This window comes from Limulus polyphemus, unplaced genomic scaffold (assembly GCF_000517525.1).
Source record: "Limulus polyphemus unplaced genomic scaffold, Limulus_polyphemus-2.1.2 Scaffold169, whole genome shotgun sequence".
NCBI classification, from domain to species: domain Eukaryota; kingdom Metazoa; phylum Arthropoda; class Merostomata; order Xiphosura; family Limulidae; genus Limulus; species Limulus polyphemus.
In genome coordinates this window covers 327455-346393 of record NW_013665779.1, presented here as the reverse complement: position 1 = coordinate 346393, position 18939 = coordinate 327455, and the positions used below count along the sequence as shown (strand labels likewise).

Sequence of the window (18939 nt, the reverse complement as noted above, 5' to 3'; positions counted from 1 at the left end):
TCAGGGCCAGAAAAGACCCTCAAACCTCTCTGAAAGCTGACCTTTTCTGGCCTTGAATCCAGATGACTGTACCAACCTCGGTACCTCTGTGCTGGACCTAACGTAGGATTCAAATTCTAGAGCTCTGGCCATTGCATCCTGCATGATAGAGGGGTGTGCTTGCTTCACTTGTATCTTAAGTTGTGGGCTGTCCAAGGCATCTACAAACTGATCTCTCAGCAACAACTTGAGGAGATCGGGTGGTGCAGTTGGGTAAGCCTTGTGTGCCATGCTCTCCAAGTCCTGTGCCAGCTCTTGCAGGCTCTCCCCTTTAGCACGGACTCTCGTCCTGAACCTGGCCCTGTAGACTTCTGACTGGTTTTGGGTTCCGTACCTCAGTTCTAGAGCTGACACCAGTGCTCTATAGTTGTGCCTGTCGTCTGCTGACAACTGTCCAAGTGTTTCCAGTGGTTGTCCCTTCAAGCTCGTTGCCAGGTATACTGCTTTCTGCTCCTCTGTCCACCCACCCATTTCTGCCAGGAGCTCAAATTGTGCTCTATATGCTTCCCACGGTGCCTTCCCATCGAATTCCTGTGGCTTCCTTCACACTGGATCACTCCTATTACTGACATTCATATCTGGGATGTGACTTCTAACTGGACTGAATATGTCTGCATTAGGGTTTAGCTGCGGGCTCTGTAAGGGGCTTGCCATTGTCTGGGGCTGATTAAGTCGATGGTCAATGTATCCTTGTGTAACACACAATAAATCGTTCTTTAAAGGAAAGTCAACAAAAGTGGCAACTAGAACAAGAAAGGAAACAGGAAGAAAGTATCCAACAATTGCAGGAAAGTCAACAACAGTGGCAAGAAGTACAAATAGAAAACATCAGTAAATTTAAAAGCGATTAGATACGCGAGAAAATAAACAGGAAGAAAGTCTCCAACAGTTGCTTCTTCTTGTTTCTTTTCTTTTTCCTCCAACCACTGCTGTAAAAACAAGAAGAACGAGAAATTAAACAAGAAAAGAAACAAGAAGAACGAGAAGAGAAATTACAACAGTTGTTAGAGGAAACAGAAAAGAAACAAGAAGAGAGACAACAGCAGTTGCAAGAAAACCTGCAACAGTGGCAGCTCGAACAACAAAATAAACAAGAAGAGAGATTACAGCAGCTGTTTGAGGAAAAAGAAAAGAAACAAGAAGAGAAATTCCAGCAGTAGTTGGAGGAAAAAGAAAATAAACAAGAAGAGAGATTACAGCAGTTGTTGGAGGAAAAATAAAAGAAACAAGAAGAGAAATTACAGCAGTTGTTGGAGGAAAAAGAAAAGAAACAAGAAGAGGAATAATGTAATGTGTGTGAAGATAGTGAGTAATTGAACTGCAGTCAGAAGTATTGTTGACGTTCGTTGATATAGCGTTTATTATAGAGCAATTGTTGAAAATAAGTGTATCGTAAAGTTGTATTCGAAAGAATAAACCAGATTTATTAAGTAAGGACTTGTGTCGCTAAACTTTCGTCGGAACGAATTTACGGAAAGTTAATAAACAAACGAAGACGTAACAAATTGGTTTAGAAGTGGGATAAAAAATGGAAACGAGAAGCGGCAAATCAAACTACAGCATAGCAGACTTGATGGCAGCAATACAAGAACAGCAAAAGAAACAAGAAGAACGAAAAATTAAACAAGAAGAACGAGAAGAGAAATTACAACAGTTGTTACAGGAACAAGAAAAGAAACAAGAAGAACGAGAAATTAAACAAGAAAAGAAACAAGAAGAACGAGAAGAGAAATTACAACAGTTGTTAGAGGAAAAAGAAAGGGTCAGCGAGTCATGTGACTGGTGTGGCGCCACCTATTTTCTAGAACTATCCTGTACCTTGGCGAATGCTCTAGTATTTACTAGATATAGGGTAGTCTGGTATATAAAAGAGGGTGACAACGTGACGGGCAACAATACTATAACTTCTAATATGTTTTGTGTACCGTTTAAAAATTTTGCAAGCTTTCAGTAAGCATTAAGTCTTTTGTATACAAAAATCAGAACATTAAATCAAGTATTTTTTACTAAACATTTCTTCATCAATATATATAGTCAAAGTGTTAACAGCTCCAAATGCAATGTGATTATCATATTATGACTAAAATTACTTTTCTTCATCTATCAAATTTCATTTACATAATCTCTAAAACCTCCTAAATAAATTTAAAAAATTTTCTTTCAGTAAAACTTTGTATTTTGTCTGTTATTTTTTCTACCCTATACATGGTTGGTTAATTTGACTGACCACTGTGAAAAAATATGAAATAAATCTAAATTACCCTACATTTCTTTATCCTAAGTATCTTTAAACTCATAACAGTATACACCTGTTTCTACTTAAATTCTATTGAACCTTGTCTAACTAATATTCCCACCACATAAGTTGTAAATCACTTGGTGCATGTGTACCTCAGTTTCCCAATCAAATTACAGTAACAAGCAAGCTACTCATGAGTTGCTCATAAGCATACCTTGTGAAATTTTTTTCATTAGTCTACCTAATCTAATCCAAAAACTTTCTAATTTTTACATTTTAGTTACTTTTATAATAATAAACAAAGAATACACATAAAAAACAAAAAATATAGCACTTACCTGGGTCTTCTTTTTTTGTTGTTGACTGTTAATGAAATTTAACCCTACTTTTCTATACTAATGGTACCACTGCACTAAATAATTTTTTATTTATTAAATTATGCGCCAAGAAACACAGAATAATAACACATAAAAAGTAGACAATGTCCTATAACTATCACAATTTTTCTGGCTTTCTAACTATGTGACAAGAGCTGTTAAAATTTCAGCTTAGCTCATCAATGTGTTTTTCATAGGAATAAAGTTTGAACTGGAAACAAAATAGAAAATTCTCCATACAGACAACAATATAATACATCATTTGATAGATTAAAACTTAGGTTTTCTATTGGTTATAAATGATATAGTATTAAATGCCTAAGAGAACAAACAATTAGTAATTAGTGAAAGAAAAGATGTGACAGATGAGCATGGTGTGAGGGATCTGATTTTCTAGTTTATGGCTCAGTAAAGAAATAAGATTGATGACATTATAATGAGCAATTTACATTAAATTTCATACTTCTCGGAGGGATGGTAAATAAATTAGAGAAGAGGAGATGCCTAGAGAGCTAATGTCACAATTCTCATACTAGGGGAAATTGAGGATTTTGTCTAACATTGCCATATAAAACTAAGAACTTAAAGGTTATATAATATTAAAATATGGATTATTAGCTGTGTTTTGATGCCAAGTTTATTTATATACTATGATAATAATGTACTTTAAATTAAAGTTTGAATGCAACTCATTAAAACCTCTTGACATGCAAAAAAGACACCTGTATCAAAAGAATTAAACAGACAAGTAAGGTGATTACTGTAATTTTTTTCTTCCAAAAAGAAAGTTAGCTATTGCAACAAATCCTATATCAAAAAGACGTTTTGCAATATCTGAAATTTAGTACTTTGTAATTAGGCAAAGAAAAAAGGTTCAGAAATAAGCAAGTATCTTTTAACCCCTTACCTACCAGGGCTATTTTGTCATATTGCAAGGGCAAATCCCATTTGTGTATGGAAAAAATCATAGAGAACTTATCTTTAATTGGATTTCAGATTTCATTTTTGTAAATAGTACCATAACATTCAATTATTTGTACTAAATTGTATTATTTAATGAGGTTTGAAGAGAAAATTAATAAAAAATCCCAAAATATGTTTGAGACTTTAAATAAGTGCCCTCTAAGAATACAATTTTTTTCCTTGCACTTTAGCACTGATCCTGCCATCTATGATTGGCATTCAAACCTTTTTCTATTCTGTTTTCTTTATATAACAGCTTCTGGGAGTGGTAAACTTCAGTTCAAAAACTTTTAAACAATCTTAGTCAAAGGTGTCAATTTCAGTACCAAGTTAATCCAATCACTATATTTCACGTTTGACAAATCATAGGATGATAAGCAAAGTATGTGATGAAACTTTATTCTCTGAATTTTGCAATATGAATATGAATGGTGCTTATTATTGTAACTCCCATTTTATGTGGAGGTTGTATTTAGTAGTGGCCAATAGTACTTTTATGTAAGCCTTAGAAAATTTGCTTCTGGAAAAAACTACATGGGATATATGTGACTTTTATGATTTTTGTATAGTAGCTTAAATCATGTTATATTATATATCTATTTATATTAGTCATTATATTGAAAAATTAACTCAAAATGGATATATTTTTAGGAAAGAAGTTGATCCACAAATGTTAGGGTTAAGATATATTGAATGGCGAGTGCATGGTCATGAATTAGGCTTAGCACTTTGAACTGAAAGTTTGTGATTTCTATATTCTTTTGCATTTAAATTAGCAGTTTTAAGTTCAATAATTTAGCATAATTTTATATTTAGTTCATAATAAAATATGATTCAGTATTTAGAATGATAACCTTGTGTGATTTGTACATACTACTATTACCACATAAGAATTATATATTTTTCCTTCTTCCTATCTTTACTTTGTAGTAAGACCAACACTTCTTTTGTTGTTGCTTTATAAGTAAAACAGTCTAAATGATATATAAAAAACTTATTCTGATATTTTGTAAAGAGATTAAAACTTAGTGTACAAGTGACAACAATAACACCCACATGTTGGTTGTGAAACAGACTAAACACATTTGTCTCAATGATACAGGGGGAAGCTGTGACATTCTCACAGTTGGGGTGCCAATACACTGAAGAGCTTAAGTTTCAAATTCCAATATAAATCTTGTCTATAATGAGAGGAATGTGACCAGGACTAATCTTTTAAGTGCTGTAAGTTGATTTTCTTTGTAATTTATGGTGTTTGTATCGTTTGGTAATCTCTTGTAACAGGAAATATCATGTAACTAGAGTCACACGGTGGTATTCAAACCACCTGTAACGTAAGCTATTACATACATTCACTAGTAGTGGCAACTAGTTTCGTCTGTGTAGTGAAACAACATACAAGGAGATATGTTGAAATAAACTTGTTTGAAAGTTCAAAGTGCTGAAAAGCTTTCTTACTATCGTATCTAGAGTAACATTCAAATGTGCCTGTGCTGGACTGAATGAGAGTGACCCCCAACAGACAATAGTTTACGGCAAATGTACGAAGTTCACGCTGCTAACCCCATGGGTTTTTCTGCACAATAAACAAAAGTACGGCTGCAGTGAAACATAAACTTGAACTAAAAATACATTTATGAAACAAAATTAAAATATTTTTATGTACATACATAAACGTAAAATCCAAGTTAAAAATAAAAAATACTCGTTTATACTCTAAAGTTTTTAGAGATTTTAAAATAATGTACTAAAACATAAAAAGTAAGTTCAAACCTGGAACAAATATAAATATCGTAATCATATTTTATAAATACCATTTCCTAGCATAATTTTCCAAGATATTAATCATAATGCAAAAAAACTAAACTTATCAAAAGTAACAAGCTTTATGTTTCTTAAAGTACGTGCATTTATGAAAGTTCTTATGAAGTTTCAAACAATTTCATCCACTACTTTTATTGTTGGAAGGAAATATAGCAAGACTTGCATTGAATACACATAAAGTTAGTATCTGTCAGTGATCGGATCAAGCCACAACTATTTTTCTATGATTGGACTGAGAATCCTCCCACATTCAATTTTTACTAGGACTTCTTAGAGACGAAATTTGGCACAGGTGATAATAAAGAACTACTAAAATCTTATGTAAAGGGGAAATCTATTTCATTTTAGACACTTGTTATCAGTTTATAATACAAAAATAATTCAAAATAGGTATTCTTGTTTTAAATTTCATCAGTAAAGAAAATAATTTTACCAAGCAATGAAAAAATACTTACCAAATATCAATCATCTTCATCCCTGGTTTGATGACTTTTTGCATGTACTGTCTTGTCTAAGTGTATAAACAGGAAATTTATACAAAAATTGTTTTAATAAATTCTAAACAAATTTTAGTTAGTCTTTGATAACTTTGAATAAATATGAAAGAAATATGATTTTGATATTAAAATAACTCATAGTAATGACCATACTATATGATTACAGTGAACTGGCTTAGTTTAAGAAAAAGACATCTTTATGTGGCACTTCAGCATGAACAATATATAATTACAATATTTTAGACCACTTTCTAAATCTAGCAAAACTCAAACTATAATAAAAGTACATAACAGATTTTCATGTTTATTGAAATAATCCTAAATAAAACAAGAATCTAATACCTCTCAAACTCAACAAACTACTGAGTTTAGTATGAGGTAATAAGTACTTTTTTATAAGAAAAGTTTTCCATAAACTGTCCAGTACCAATGTAAAATGATTAACTGTAAATGAGAAAATATGAAGATATAGTAAAAGTCTCTCTAGATACAATTTTATATTATAACTCTGAATCAGAGTCATTAATAAAGGTGAAAGTACAAAGTTAGCCTTTTATTTCTTGTCATTAAGTTTAAATTTTTTATGTTTACAAATATTATTTGGTTCAGTTTAAACTACTTGGAACAGTGTTCTAACAGACAAGGAAAAACTTTAATGTTCATTCAATTGGATATTTTTATGTGTGACTAGTTTTTATGGCAACAAGCAGAAAACTTGTCAAATGCAAACTTATTAACTACATAACAAACATTGAGATTTTGCCTATTTGTCAATGCAGTGGCACCAAGTGATTGATTTGATCTAAAATTCTTTTAAATTTACATCAATACTATTTTTTAAAAATGAAAAGACAACAACTTAACAGCTAAAGTAACTTTCTTCATTAGTATCACTGTTTGTATTTAATATTTAACAAGAACTTAAAGTTTTAGACTATAACAGTTTCAAAAAGCAAGAGAAGCCATTTTCTTATGAATCATTGCTTTAGAAAATCTCAGTGAAGTTTTGGTATGTATTAGAAACTATTAGTATAATTATATTACACACTTATTGAGTAATTCTGGCACAGGTTAATCAGTATGAGGATTTGATCATGAGACATTTACCTTAACCTTATGTTTTGCTTTTATAATGGTATAGCATCTTTACATTATTAAAATTCATATACCATTTGATCCTGTCAGTGATCCTTTTTATTTAATCTTTAGGTGTTTGGTAGATTGACAAACAATTATTGTTTAGAATTTGCCAATTTTTTTAAAAAAGAAAGAAAATTAAGAAAATAATTTTTTTTGCAAGTTTCATTAAAATTTTACTTTACAAACCATGTAATTATCTTTTAGAAAAGAATAAATTAGTGGACAACTCTGTACACCAGTCAACAAGGTAACTGCAGTAAATGAGCTGGTAGTAGTTAAGAATGTAATTAATGATAATATAATTGTTAATGTACAGTCATGATACACTTACTTTCATTTGGGCCTGATGTTGATTAAATCTTTATAATTAATCACCAGTTCATGACTGAAGTACTGCTATGAAAACTGTATAGTATGATTAAAATCTGATGATGAGGGCTTAAGCATATTGAAATCAGATAATTTATTTTATTCAATTATTTACCATTTAGTCAAGTTTGATTTATACATCTTATTAATTCCTTGGTATTTCAAATAATCTTACGTCTACACTAAACAACATATAAAGTTTCTCTCTCTCTCTGCAGCTGTGAAACTTGTTATGTATAATTTGAACTCCAAATGTTTTCTAAAAGTACACATTTAGCTTTCACCATTATATAAAGCTGGCATTTTACCTAACATATCTGAGTACAAGTTAGATCAGTGGTTCTTAACCTTTTTTGCTCCATGCCCCACCTTGACACCTCAAAAAATTTGATGCCTCCTTAATATAAAAACAAATTCGGTGTTGAAAAGGTATAATAATATAATGTAAAATTTTTCTTATTGTAGCATTTTCAAATTGCCCCTCTGCGGGGCATGCGCCCCACATTCAGAATCACTGAGTTAGATTATTTTACAAAAACTTGCACCTAAAACTGGCACATATTGTCATGATATGTTCTAGGTCAAGTCATAAATCAAAAAGCAAACTTTATATTTAGAGTGTTCACACCTGTCTGTGGGCCTCAGCAGCTAATCTCAATTCTTTATAAACATCCTGCTGCATGTTTTCTATAGTTTTCTTCTCCTCATTTGTATACCTGTCTTTGGCACTGCGACTGGAATGTAAACACCAGGTGATACATTAACTTGAAGTAAACCTTTTTTTTTATAATTTATTATTTTAAAGAAAAAATACATTTAATACCTACCATATATTGGTCAATAAGGTCATAATGCATTACCAGGGTGACTGATTAGCCAATGATTCAAGAAAGATTTCAATAAGGACTTATTTTTAATATAAAAATAGCACCAATATTGAAGAAGAGTATAGAACAAAAAAAGTTGTATCTTTTACATATAATAAATCATTAAATATTCAAAATCAGCTGCATCATTTTATGTTTTAATAAGTATTCTTCCAAACATATGTCATGAAAAGTTATATGCACAAAAGCAGAATACCATTCAGTTGGGGAAAAAACTTTAAAACCTTTAAAAAACAATTGTTAGGCTTTAGAAGCAAAAAAATCCTACATTTCATTTTTTTAATCTGAGGAAAAATAATTACCCATCTTGTGGTGTAGGATATTCCATTTCTTCTCCAACAGGAAAATTACCATCTGCATACAATTCAGTGATAGGTATGGAAGGAGGATCAGTTTGTTGTTTATGACCAGCCCCTAAGTTCAGCAAGGAATATAATTTCTCTTTACTGAAAATTACATATAAATTTCTTTAGAATTCTACAATGAAGGTATTACATGAAAATATCAATTTCACCTTTGATGGGGTTCTCTTTCTCATTCTTTCAGCTGTTATACAAAGGTCTTGTGCATGACATCACAAAACTTTCCATTTCATTCAATGCTGACATGTTGGGCATCAAACATTACCCTTCTAGCAATAAACAGCAATTCATATAAAAACAAAATCTGGTAAAACTTTACATGTTGTCATTGGCTTAAAAACTGCCTTTGGCAAAAAGATATGTATCCAAAACTTTACAGCTATTCAGTTTCATGATGTATCTTTCTTTATGCATATTGTCGAGATGATTTACATCCTGATAATAGTGTAAACATCACCTTTGGTAAAAGATTCAAACCAGAAACTCTACGGTTAGTCAGTCTCTCAATATATCTTTCTTAATACATATTGCCAAGATGATTTATAGCATCAAAGAACATGATACTAGAAGAAAAATTCAACATTTATTGCTTGAGAAGACTGTAAACACTTGACAACAATATGGCAGAGTAAATTATAGAATGTGTGACTTTTTGACGTCCCAGTAAGACCTCTATATACAATTCTTTCACAAATAACTATTAATCCTTTCTTGACTAGGGGTGGGTGTTGTCACTCATATTCTTTGCAGTGGAAACACTTAATCAAATTGCACATCAAAGCTTAAAAAATTATATAATTTGATTTCATATTTGTAAAAAAATTTTTTATAGGAAATTTCTAAAATTTCTTTAGGAGCAACTACTTTGAAAAAAGGCATTAAAAATAATTTCTTTCATCAGAGGATTTAATTTTTTTATTATTATTGATCAGTGTTCCATTCCATATATCCAGTCAGTTTCAACTTGTTTAATATTCATTGATATCAGGGATGTGATATGGAAACAAAGAAATTAGACAAACCTTGCATGAAGATCAAGCAACAAGCCTGTTAAGGTGTGTTGTATTCCTTGTGTCGCATATCATTACGATATCAATCTCACTACTAGCTCTCAAAAGTTATTATTTTCCCATACTGAAAACATATTTCCGATAAGTACTTACCTCTGCTTACCTGTATAACTATTCTCCTTCAGTGTTTCCCTCTATATGCAAAAGTTTTTTCACATGCCACAAGCCTTGAACTCTCACGTACTCCACGATCAACATGGTTCAACTGTGTCTTGCATGTAAATCATCATGTCACAAACCTCCATCAACAGGAGTGCAACACACCATCCTAATGCATGTGACTCCCTCTTTTGTACCAAACTATCACTTCGAGATTAGGCAGAAAAGAAAGTTTGGTTTTCAGTGGGGAGGAAAGTTGGGAAGTGTGAGATGAGAAGTTCTTATCAGAAATATATTTTCAGTATAGGAAAATAATATATTCCAATATGGTACATTACCTCTTCTCACATTTATAGTTAGAATCCCACATTGAATAGGTAGAGGGACCAGTGGGAGGGATAGAAATAAGTATATTTTGAAAGTATCAGAAGAACACTCATGAAGTGTGATCCCAATTGGGAGAGGAACAGGTATACTCTGTGCCCAGTGTGGAAATAGGTGTCGCATACATGGGCTGAAAATGGGAGGAGCACAACCAAAAGGGAGAGAAAAACTAGATGGGTTTGAATCTGTACCATAATATACTGGAATCTTAATCCCGGTGAAGAAAGACTGTAGAAGAACCATCTACAGACAGAAATATGGGGAAGCTAAAGTGGATGTGTTCCAAGGTGTAGAGTGGCTAGGGCTTGACGGCCGATCAACTCCAGTCTAAAACCAAGTGGCATCGGGATTAAAACATTTTGTGAATAATTCAACACTTTGTAATGATGTAATCCAGTTTCTTAACAGATGGTATCGGGGTGTTAAGATAAACCAACCATATCAGATTGCAAACAACAAATGTACACCAATGATCTAACATCTGCTGAAAAGGATGAATAAATCCAAAAGCTTGACCTGCTACATTGTACACACACACACTCCATACTAATATCAGTAAGTATATATTTAAACATATTACTTTATTTTCAAATTCCTATAAGCTTGCTTGATTATTGAAATTAAAAATTAATAATATTCTAGTAAAAATCACCAGCCTTCACTCATAAGTGAATTTGTTTTAAATTTTAGACTAACCAGACTATAAAAAAAAACATTGTTCAGACTTCAACCAGCATTATCAACAGATTGGAAAACCATGATAAAAACAATACAATGAAAAATTTAGTGTGGAAAAAAATGGATACATACTACCGGAGAAATTACATCAAAAATGTTTATCACTTAGTATAATAATGTATAAAAAAACTGAAAGTGTATTGACTCAACTGCTTTTTCTCAAAAGGCTTAATATTTTAATGTATTATCAAAAACTCAATAAAAAATTTTAAAACTTGAATTTTGGAATATAAACAAAATATCTTGGTTTTGCTGCTACTTCATACTGAGAACACTTTTTTATAGTTCATACGAAAACAAAACTACAAATCTGACCTTTTCCTTTCTTTTTCTTCTTCTTTTTGGATGCTCCATCTTCTTCATTCTTATTTTCTATTCCTAAATATATAAAAATACAGAATATGTACAACATTCAACAAGAAAACTCACATGAAATGAATCAAAAATGTTTACATGTTTCAAAAAATAAGAACTTTCTACTCTGTATACAAATAATATTCTAGCTAACTATAGAGTAATAAAAACAATAAAGAAACCATTTAGATTAAATAGCAAAAAGTACAATTTAAAGGTTAATATTTTAATCACAAATTGCACATTAATATTATACAGATCTTCCCAATAACATTGTATATAGAAACATTGAAAATTGCTATAAACATGTCATTCATTAATAACATAAAACAAGTATCTTATTTTTACAATCACATATAACTAGTTTACACATTACCACAGAAGTCAAGACACAATCCTGCAAGAATACAATAATAAACCAAACATATAACTTTAACATACCTAGAACAACACTCAAGAGTTTATAAGATAACAATAAGTCATGTAGATAACATCACTTCTTACAGTATACTAAATGTAAATTCATTAGCTATCTAATATATGTTCTCTACATAAATAATACAATTGATATGACATTCAAATGGAGTTCACTGAAAACTTAGAAATGCACAGCAGTCTGTCACATTACTGAGTGACAGCATCTAATATTTTTCTAAGATACTGAAACCATAGGGGAACTTATTCACTGCAAAGTTTTTACATTGTAAAATAAACTTGTCACTGTGAATTAAACTTTACTACTATAATGTAACCTTCTGTTCAACTATTCACAATAAAATTTGCATTCTATTCCTAAATCTTTCTACATTTCATGAAAATCTCATTTTCATACTGATAAGTAGAGGTGTCGCAATACAGCAATACAACACAAGTATCGTATCGTCAAGCCATGATACGATTGTATAGATACATCGTCCGATACGATACTATTTATGTATCTTCACGAAATTTGGCAAGCTTTCAATAAACATTAATGTTTTAATATATGGAGTCCAAGTAGTCATTGCTTCGAGTGTAAAACGATATTCATCTTAAGATTAAAAATACTTCTCTCCATCTAAAAATTAACTAATTTAGTTTGTGTAATCTCTAAAACCTCTGAAATAAATTTCCAACTTTTTTCAATAAATCATCATATTTTATCTGCTATGTTCACTACCCTAATTTTATATGAAGCCAATCAGTTTGACCAGCCTCATAACCACCACAAAAAATCAAAATTATCCTTTTTTTTTTTCTTTCTAGAATTACTTCAAATTGTAGCAGGAAACTATTTGCTTACACTAAATAACTTAAAGCTCCTAACATTATACATCTGTTTCTAATGAAATGTTATTGTTTTATTGCCCTTTGAACCATGTTTTTATAATTCCTGCCATAAAAAGTTTCAAGTTACACTCATCTATAAATGTATCATAATATGGCATCAATATCTAGATATGCATTATATCGACTACTATTGTATACTGATAAGCAATTGAAACTCATAACAGAATATTTTTTAATATTCAGTACATTAAAAACAACTAACTTCAGAATATTTTTTCGCTAATTTTTGTAATGCTAATTGAAATATTCTTGAAGTTATTTTATATGAAACATAGCTAATTCCAATATCATAAAGTTGTCATTTTTCTTATCTGAAAATGTATTTCCAATAGATAGTTAAATCTCTGGACGTTATTCCTTGCACATCTATCTTTGAGATTTTGTGCATACCACTAGCCTCAAACTATCTCCCACCTAAAACACGTTATAACATGAATTGTGCTAGTGCATGCTGTAATCATGTGACAATAGCCCTCCACCAATAGTACGACAACACATACACCGTATACAGTATATCCCCATAAGCACTTGCACTCAATGTGCACCAGTAGTGGGGAGGAAGGGTGGAAAAGTGAGAAGAGAAGTAAACATCTACCAAAAATATATTTTCAGGTAAGAAAAATATTAACTTCTGAAACGAGTGGCTTTCCTTTCTGCATACAGTAAATAAAATCCCATACTGATGTGGTGGAGGGGTAGGTGCAATTGTAAAAAACTAGATGAGTTCCCTTTAGAGAAGATGAGTGGGGGCTTACTAGAGGTAACACTTGTGGGAGATTGTATCCATCTCATGCAGGGCATACTCTTCCCCCAGATGGAAGTATGAAAGGAGGAAGGCAAAATGAGCCCATGCAATGCAGGGATAGGTGGGAAAAAAAGGACATGATCAACCAAGCATTTGCATACAACAGATCGGTTGAACACGAGTGTGGGTCAGGCAATGATCATACCATATGATTTGGTATGCGGACATTTTACATGCAGGAACCAAGTCCCTTCTCATTGTGTGAAAAGAATACTTTGCTCCAACCTGATGGACAAACCAACTAGAAATTGGCATATTACATGGATACCCCTGCCCTATTTCCCACTGCATTGTGCTGCCCACTTGTACTCTATCCAAAAGAATCGCACAACCTGAGAGGAACTCTCCAAATCAACCACCCCAGTGGCTAAGAACTTGTTGCGGCAATGGTCTCCCATGCTCCACTTTATGACCAGGTGTGTGTGTGGGGGGGGGGGATTCACATTGGGGAGACACTGGAGAGGTACCCTGAACCCAAAAGTAAGATGGCCTGGTTGTAAAGAATGGTGGTAAAAAATTTATCACTTTTGCTAATAGACAGAGAGAGTAGAAAGAAGATACAAACAGGACAAAAGAAGGGCTACATAATAAAAAAAAACTGACTGGCAAATAAGGAATTGGACAAACCTTATGTACAAAGATGAATGGACAACACTCCTGGGTGAAAGAAAGATGTTTGAGGTTAGAGCATGAGTGACCACGATGGAGGCAGAGGAAGAGGTGCCTTAGATGCCAGTTGGTGAAGAGGAAACCATGACTGAGCTGGCCAAAAAAGTGCTGCCAACAAGAACATGCAGGGATTGTTGTCAATCAATGCCAAGACATATGGGAGAAGACAAAGAGGAGGTTGCACATACAGAAAGAGATGAGACCAGTCCTTGATTGGGGCATTCACAGCCAGAGCTGCTGGGTGAGGTACCAGAGACCAAAAAAAGTGGTAGTTTGGTATTGAGAGTAGAGGCAAAAGCATAGATAATTAGGTGCCCAACTTGAAACAAATCTAACAAAATACCTGAGGATGGAGTAACCACTCCATAGAGAATCCTATCTGGTAAAGAGAGTCAATCTGCCATCAAGTTCAAAGCTCCAAGGCTATGACAGGTCCAATGCAAGTAAGTCAAAAACAGAAAGTCCAATATGCAAAGGCAAAAGTTCCTAGTGCAATTCCCACCAGATTATTGATAATGGAAACAACTGTAGAATAGTCAGAGTGGATCATAACCAAGTGATTCATAAGACGAGATAAAAAATAGGAACATGCCCGAAGGATGGCCAAGAGTTCCAGAACATTGATGTGGAAGGTATGCTACACAGAAGACCAATCCCCTGAGACTGTGGAGTTGACAAGAGATGCACCCCAACATGTAAAAAACGTGTTGGTGAAGAAAAAAAAATCCAAACTAGAGGGAGGGGCAATGCGATGCTGACTATAGTAATGGCATGTTTCACCAATCAAGACAGGTTCTCAATAAAAGAAAGAAGCAACGTTATAAGATAAGACAGAGGATTGTGAGAGACTTTCCATTGTTTGTTCAAAGTCCTCTGAAGAAACCTAATTTTTAGTTGGGCCTAGAAAGACAAGATGTTGCAGAGATACAACTATTCCAAAAAGAGATAGAACATCTTGTACAGAAAACATAGGAGAGGCAAGAGTCTAAGTAACAAAGGAATGGGTACAAAAAAGGTGAAGACAGGGAAACTGAGTACTAGAGAGTGTTACTGGAGAAAGGACATCAGTCTCTCAAGCTGAAAGAAGAGGCTCCAGGGATTGGGAATCCAAGAATGGAAAAAGGGAATGGCCCTAAGTTATAATGAAGAAATCCTGGAATCAAGAAAGATGAGGCATTTGAAACTGGGAACAAAGCTCATCCAGGAACTTGTCAACATGGACCTGTTTGTCTGGAGAAGGAAAAAAAGCCAAATAATCCTCAGTGTGAAAGTCACATAGTAAAGTATGGGAAGAATCAACAAAACATAGGAAAAAGAAAAAGTAAAGAACAAACCAAATAATTAAATTCACATAGAGATTTGGAGGAGGAACATTGTCCTTAACAGGTAAAGAGTTAAAACAGGCATAAAAGAATCCATTATACAATGAACTATGGCAGTAATGTCTTCCACAGCCAGCAAGCCTCTAGTGGCCACAGATGAAGTAGACATAGTAATAGCAACATTGCCATAACCTCTGGAGGAGGTAGTAGTTGCCATCACTTGAGAATTCATGGTTAATGTAGCAACTGTCCAAATCAATTTTTTTTTTTTAGTTATTTAGTGACAATGTAGCATGAAATCAAAGTTAAAACAAACTAAAAGAAAACCAAAGAAAGTTGACAATGTGAAAAGGCAATGCAAATCTCACAAAGTTGATTAAGTTTAAACTTAAAGAAACACATCAGTTAAAGACAGTGCTGAGGATAAGAATGAAGTTAACTTTGAGTGCAAGTGATAATGTGGATCTACTGTGCATAGAGGATATGTTGCCCTCCTAATGGTGGAGGACTATTGTCATATGATGATTACATCAAGCACTAGTGTAGTTCATGTTATAGCATGTCTTATATGAAAAATAGCTCAAAGCTAGTAGCATGCACAAGGAATAGCTACTGTGTGCACAGAGGTAAGCCTATCATTCCAGAATAAATTATTGTATATGACTTGTGTAAACCTTTACTGTGTGTGTGATGCAGTCTTCAAGTATTCTCAAAAATGACTTTTAGTATGTTTTAAGACTTAATCATCCCTTAATCATCTTTTTTCCCACTTTGTAAGATAAAAGACCAATGACAAAATATTTAAAAAATCCAAATGAGTCATGTTTTACACAAAACAAAAAATACCCTTCAGTCTAATTTACAAGGAAAGTATCAAAAATATCATTACAGCAAAACTCATTTAATCATTATCTGAGGCAAATGGACAGCACTGGAAAGTAGGACAAATTCTGATCATCATATATTAATTTTGATCAGAGAAAGCTATATATTGGCAACAAAACTAAAAATCAGCCTGGAAATCAGTATAGATCATTAAATATACTTTTTTTATGTTTCTACTTTTGAAGATTAAAATGCATTATTTCATCAGTTATTACAATTACAATTTGACTAGATACTTAACAAATTAACAGGTAAAGCATACTAACTTTTATACCTACTATGCAAACACTTTGAGTGCATATAAAAAAAAATGTTTAAACTTAATTCTTATTCTTAAGTGCTCCAACAGTTAAGGAGATATATTTTAAAGTTAAGACATTATTTTTGCTGTATGTATACTTACGTTTTATTTGAAAGCATCCTAATGGAGAACAGATAAATACTACAAATTTGTTGTTCTAACAAGGAAAATGTACTATTGGACTACAAATCAGAGAAAATTCAAGCAAAAGAGACATACCTATCTTATTTTTTCTTTTATTTCTATTTGTTTCAACTCTCCACTGAGTTTTACAATCTCATTCAGTCCATCTTCAGCAACTGAAAGAATAAGAATGACTCACAAACGTATAAAAATGCATTTAGCTGACCTCCTAACAACTATAATGGTTTATATTTTTAACATAACAGAGAAATAAATTACAGAATTATTCCAAAATACTAAAGATTAAAGTACTTTTAATGAGGAAGTGCAACATTACTCTGGAACATCTAATATATTAATATTTCCCCAGGAAAGTGTATTATTGTTTTGGAATATCGAAAATTACATTGTTTTACGCTGATTTCGAGATTCAGACAAATAAATGAATATATGCCAATATTTCACTATAACTCAAGTTAATCATATGTTTAAATAGTTAAACAATTTTTTCACAAAAAAAAGAGAGAAAAAAATTAATTATCTCTTTACTGGTTTACTGATAGAAGAGATCAATAATAAAATAGCAACTAGGGGTTGACAATCATAAGGTGCATTTGAAGATTTTTATTTCACAGCTTTGTATTCTCACCTCATATGTTTGTGTACTTAGAACAAATTGATTAAGCTTGTGATTATATTGTTAATATTGTAAATTATTCATGTTTTTCTCTTAAGGTGAAATTAGCTTTCCATTTCTGATAAATTATTGTTCTGTTTTTTATGGTACAAGTTTTAAGTTATTATTTATTTAAACAATCAATTAAAAGATTTTATATACCTAAACTTTCATGCTATTATACAATTTGGCAATTGAAATACGTGTAAAACAAAGGCTAACAGAAGCTCTTCTCAAACCTCTGTGATACATAATTGGCACATGCAGGACCTTTTAACTGCTTCATAATAGGTCAGAATTTGATACTTCATAATTTTTTTTATTAAACTTATGAACTAAATAAAAAAGAGGACACATTAAAAAAAGGCAGAAGTAGAATTTGTATATAAGATTTACTCAGGTCAGTTATATATTTATATTTATTTTTCATACATTAAAATGTAATAGTCCCATACTACGATTGGTACTTATAAATAACTCATAATCAAGATTCATTTCAGTGAATAATTAGTACAGGTAGTATTAAAAATGTTTTCACAAAATTATACACTATGATCTCATTACAGCAAAACCTAAATTTCACCCTGGAATGAGATTGTTTGTTTGTTTGTTTGTTTTTACACAAGAGTACACATGTAAAGCCTGATTACACCTAAACCTAAAGCCCAATACAATGAAACCACTGGGTGGCTAAAAAAACTGTAAAAGGGAGACACAAAAAATTGAAATTGACTTCATAAAATTGGTAAAATAACTTCCAAAATAAAAAACTCTGGTATATCTACCTCACATTAATGGATCATTTAAAATTTGGTATTCTCCAATTCCAGTGACTGTGTATGAAAATCTGTAGTACAACTTCCATGTACAAGAATAATGTTAAATATTCTAAAAATTGTAGCCCTAAACACAAAATGCTTATTTCAGCATTTGCTTACTGACATATACTTTTTAAAATATTTTCTCTGCTAGAATATTACAATTTTCTTATTTTATTATATTCACACATCTCATAAGTTATTAGTTTTAACTATTATACGAGTAAATTTAAGAATACTATTAGAAAGCGTAATATACAGCCTTGGTTAAATTTTATGGAGTAAATTTAAGAATACTATTAGAAAGCATAATATACAGCCTTGGTTAAATTTTATGAAGTTCAAATAATATGTTTCATTTATGGATACAGATAAGTATGTTTAAAATGATTTTTTTTTCAGACACCTATGTTTGCTAGAATTACCTAGCACCATAGGATAAGTTCATGAACTTGTTCAACAGTAAATTTCAAATGTTTCTGTTAGCTACCCATAACTCATACTCTTAAAAAATTAGTTGACATTTACCACTGAGCAATTTCATGATTAAAATAAATGTTATGTGATTAAAGAGCTTAAATACAGAAAAAAATACTTGATATGATTATGTACATGTAATTTACTAACAGCACACTCTTCTACATTGTTAGTAAATTACATGTACATAAT

At 31.9% G+C, this 18939-nt stretch overlaps 1 protein-coding gene across 2 annotated transcripts in view; it reads right to left on the bottom strand.

Moving 5' to 3' along the window:
- Positions 1–18939, bottom strand: part of LOC106477781 (methionine aminopeptidase 2-like) — a 44859-nt gene that overhangs the window by 17651 nt on the left and 8269 nt on the right. For both annotated transcript variants that reach the window (XM_022381501.1, XM_013938311.2), the window contains exons 2-6: positions 16873–16952; positions 11304–11366; positions 8638–8749; positions 8077–8182; positions 5898–5953 (exon numbers count right to left, since the gene is read on the bottom strand). In XM_022381501.1, coding sequence (XP_022237209.1) covers positions 5898–5953; positions 8077–8182; positions 8638–8663 — 188 coding nt within the window. In that variant the 5' untranslated portion in view covers positions 8664–8749; positions 11304–11366; positions 16873–16952. The remainder of the gene's footprint in view (positions 1–5897; positions 5954–8076; positions 8183–8637; positions 8750–11303; positions 11367–16872; positions 16953–18939) is intronic.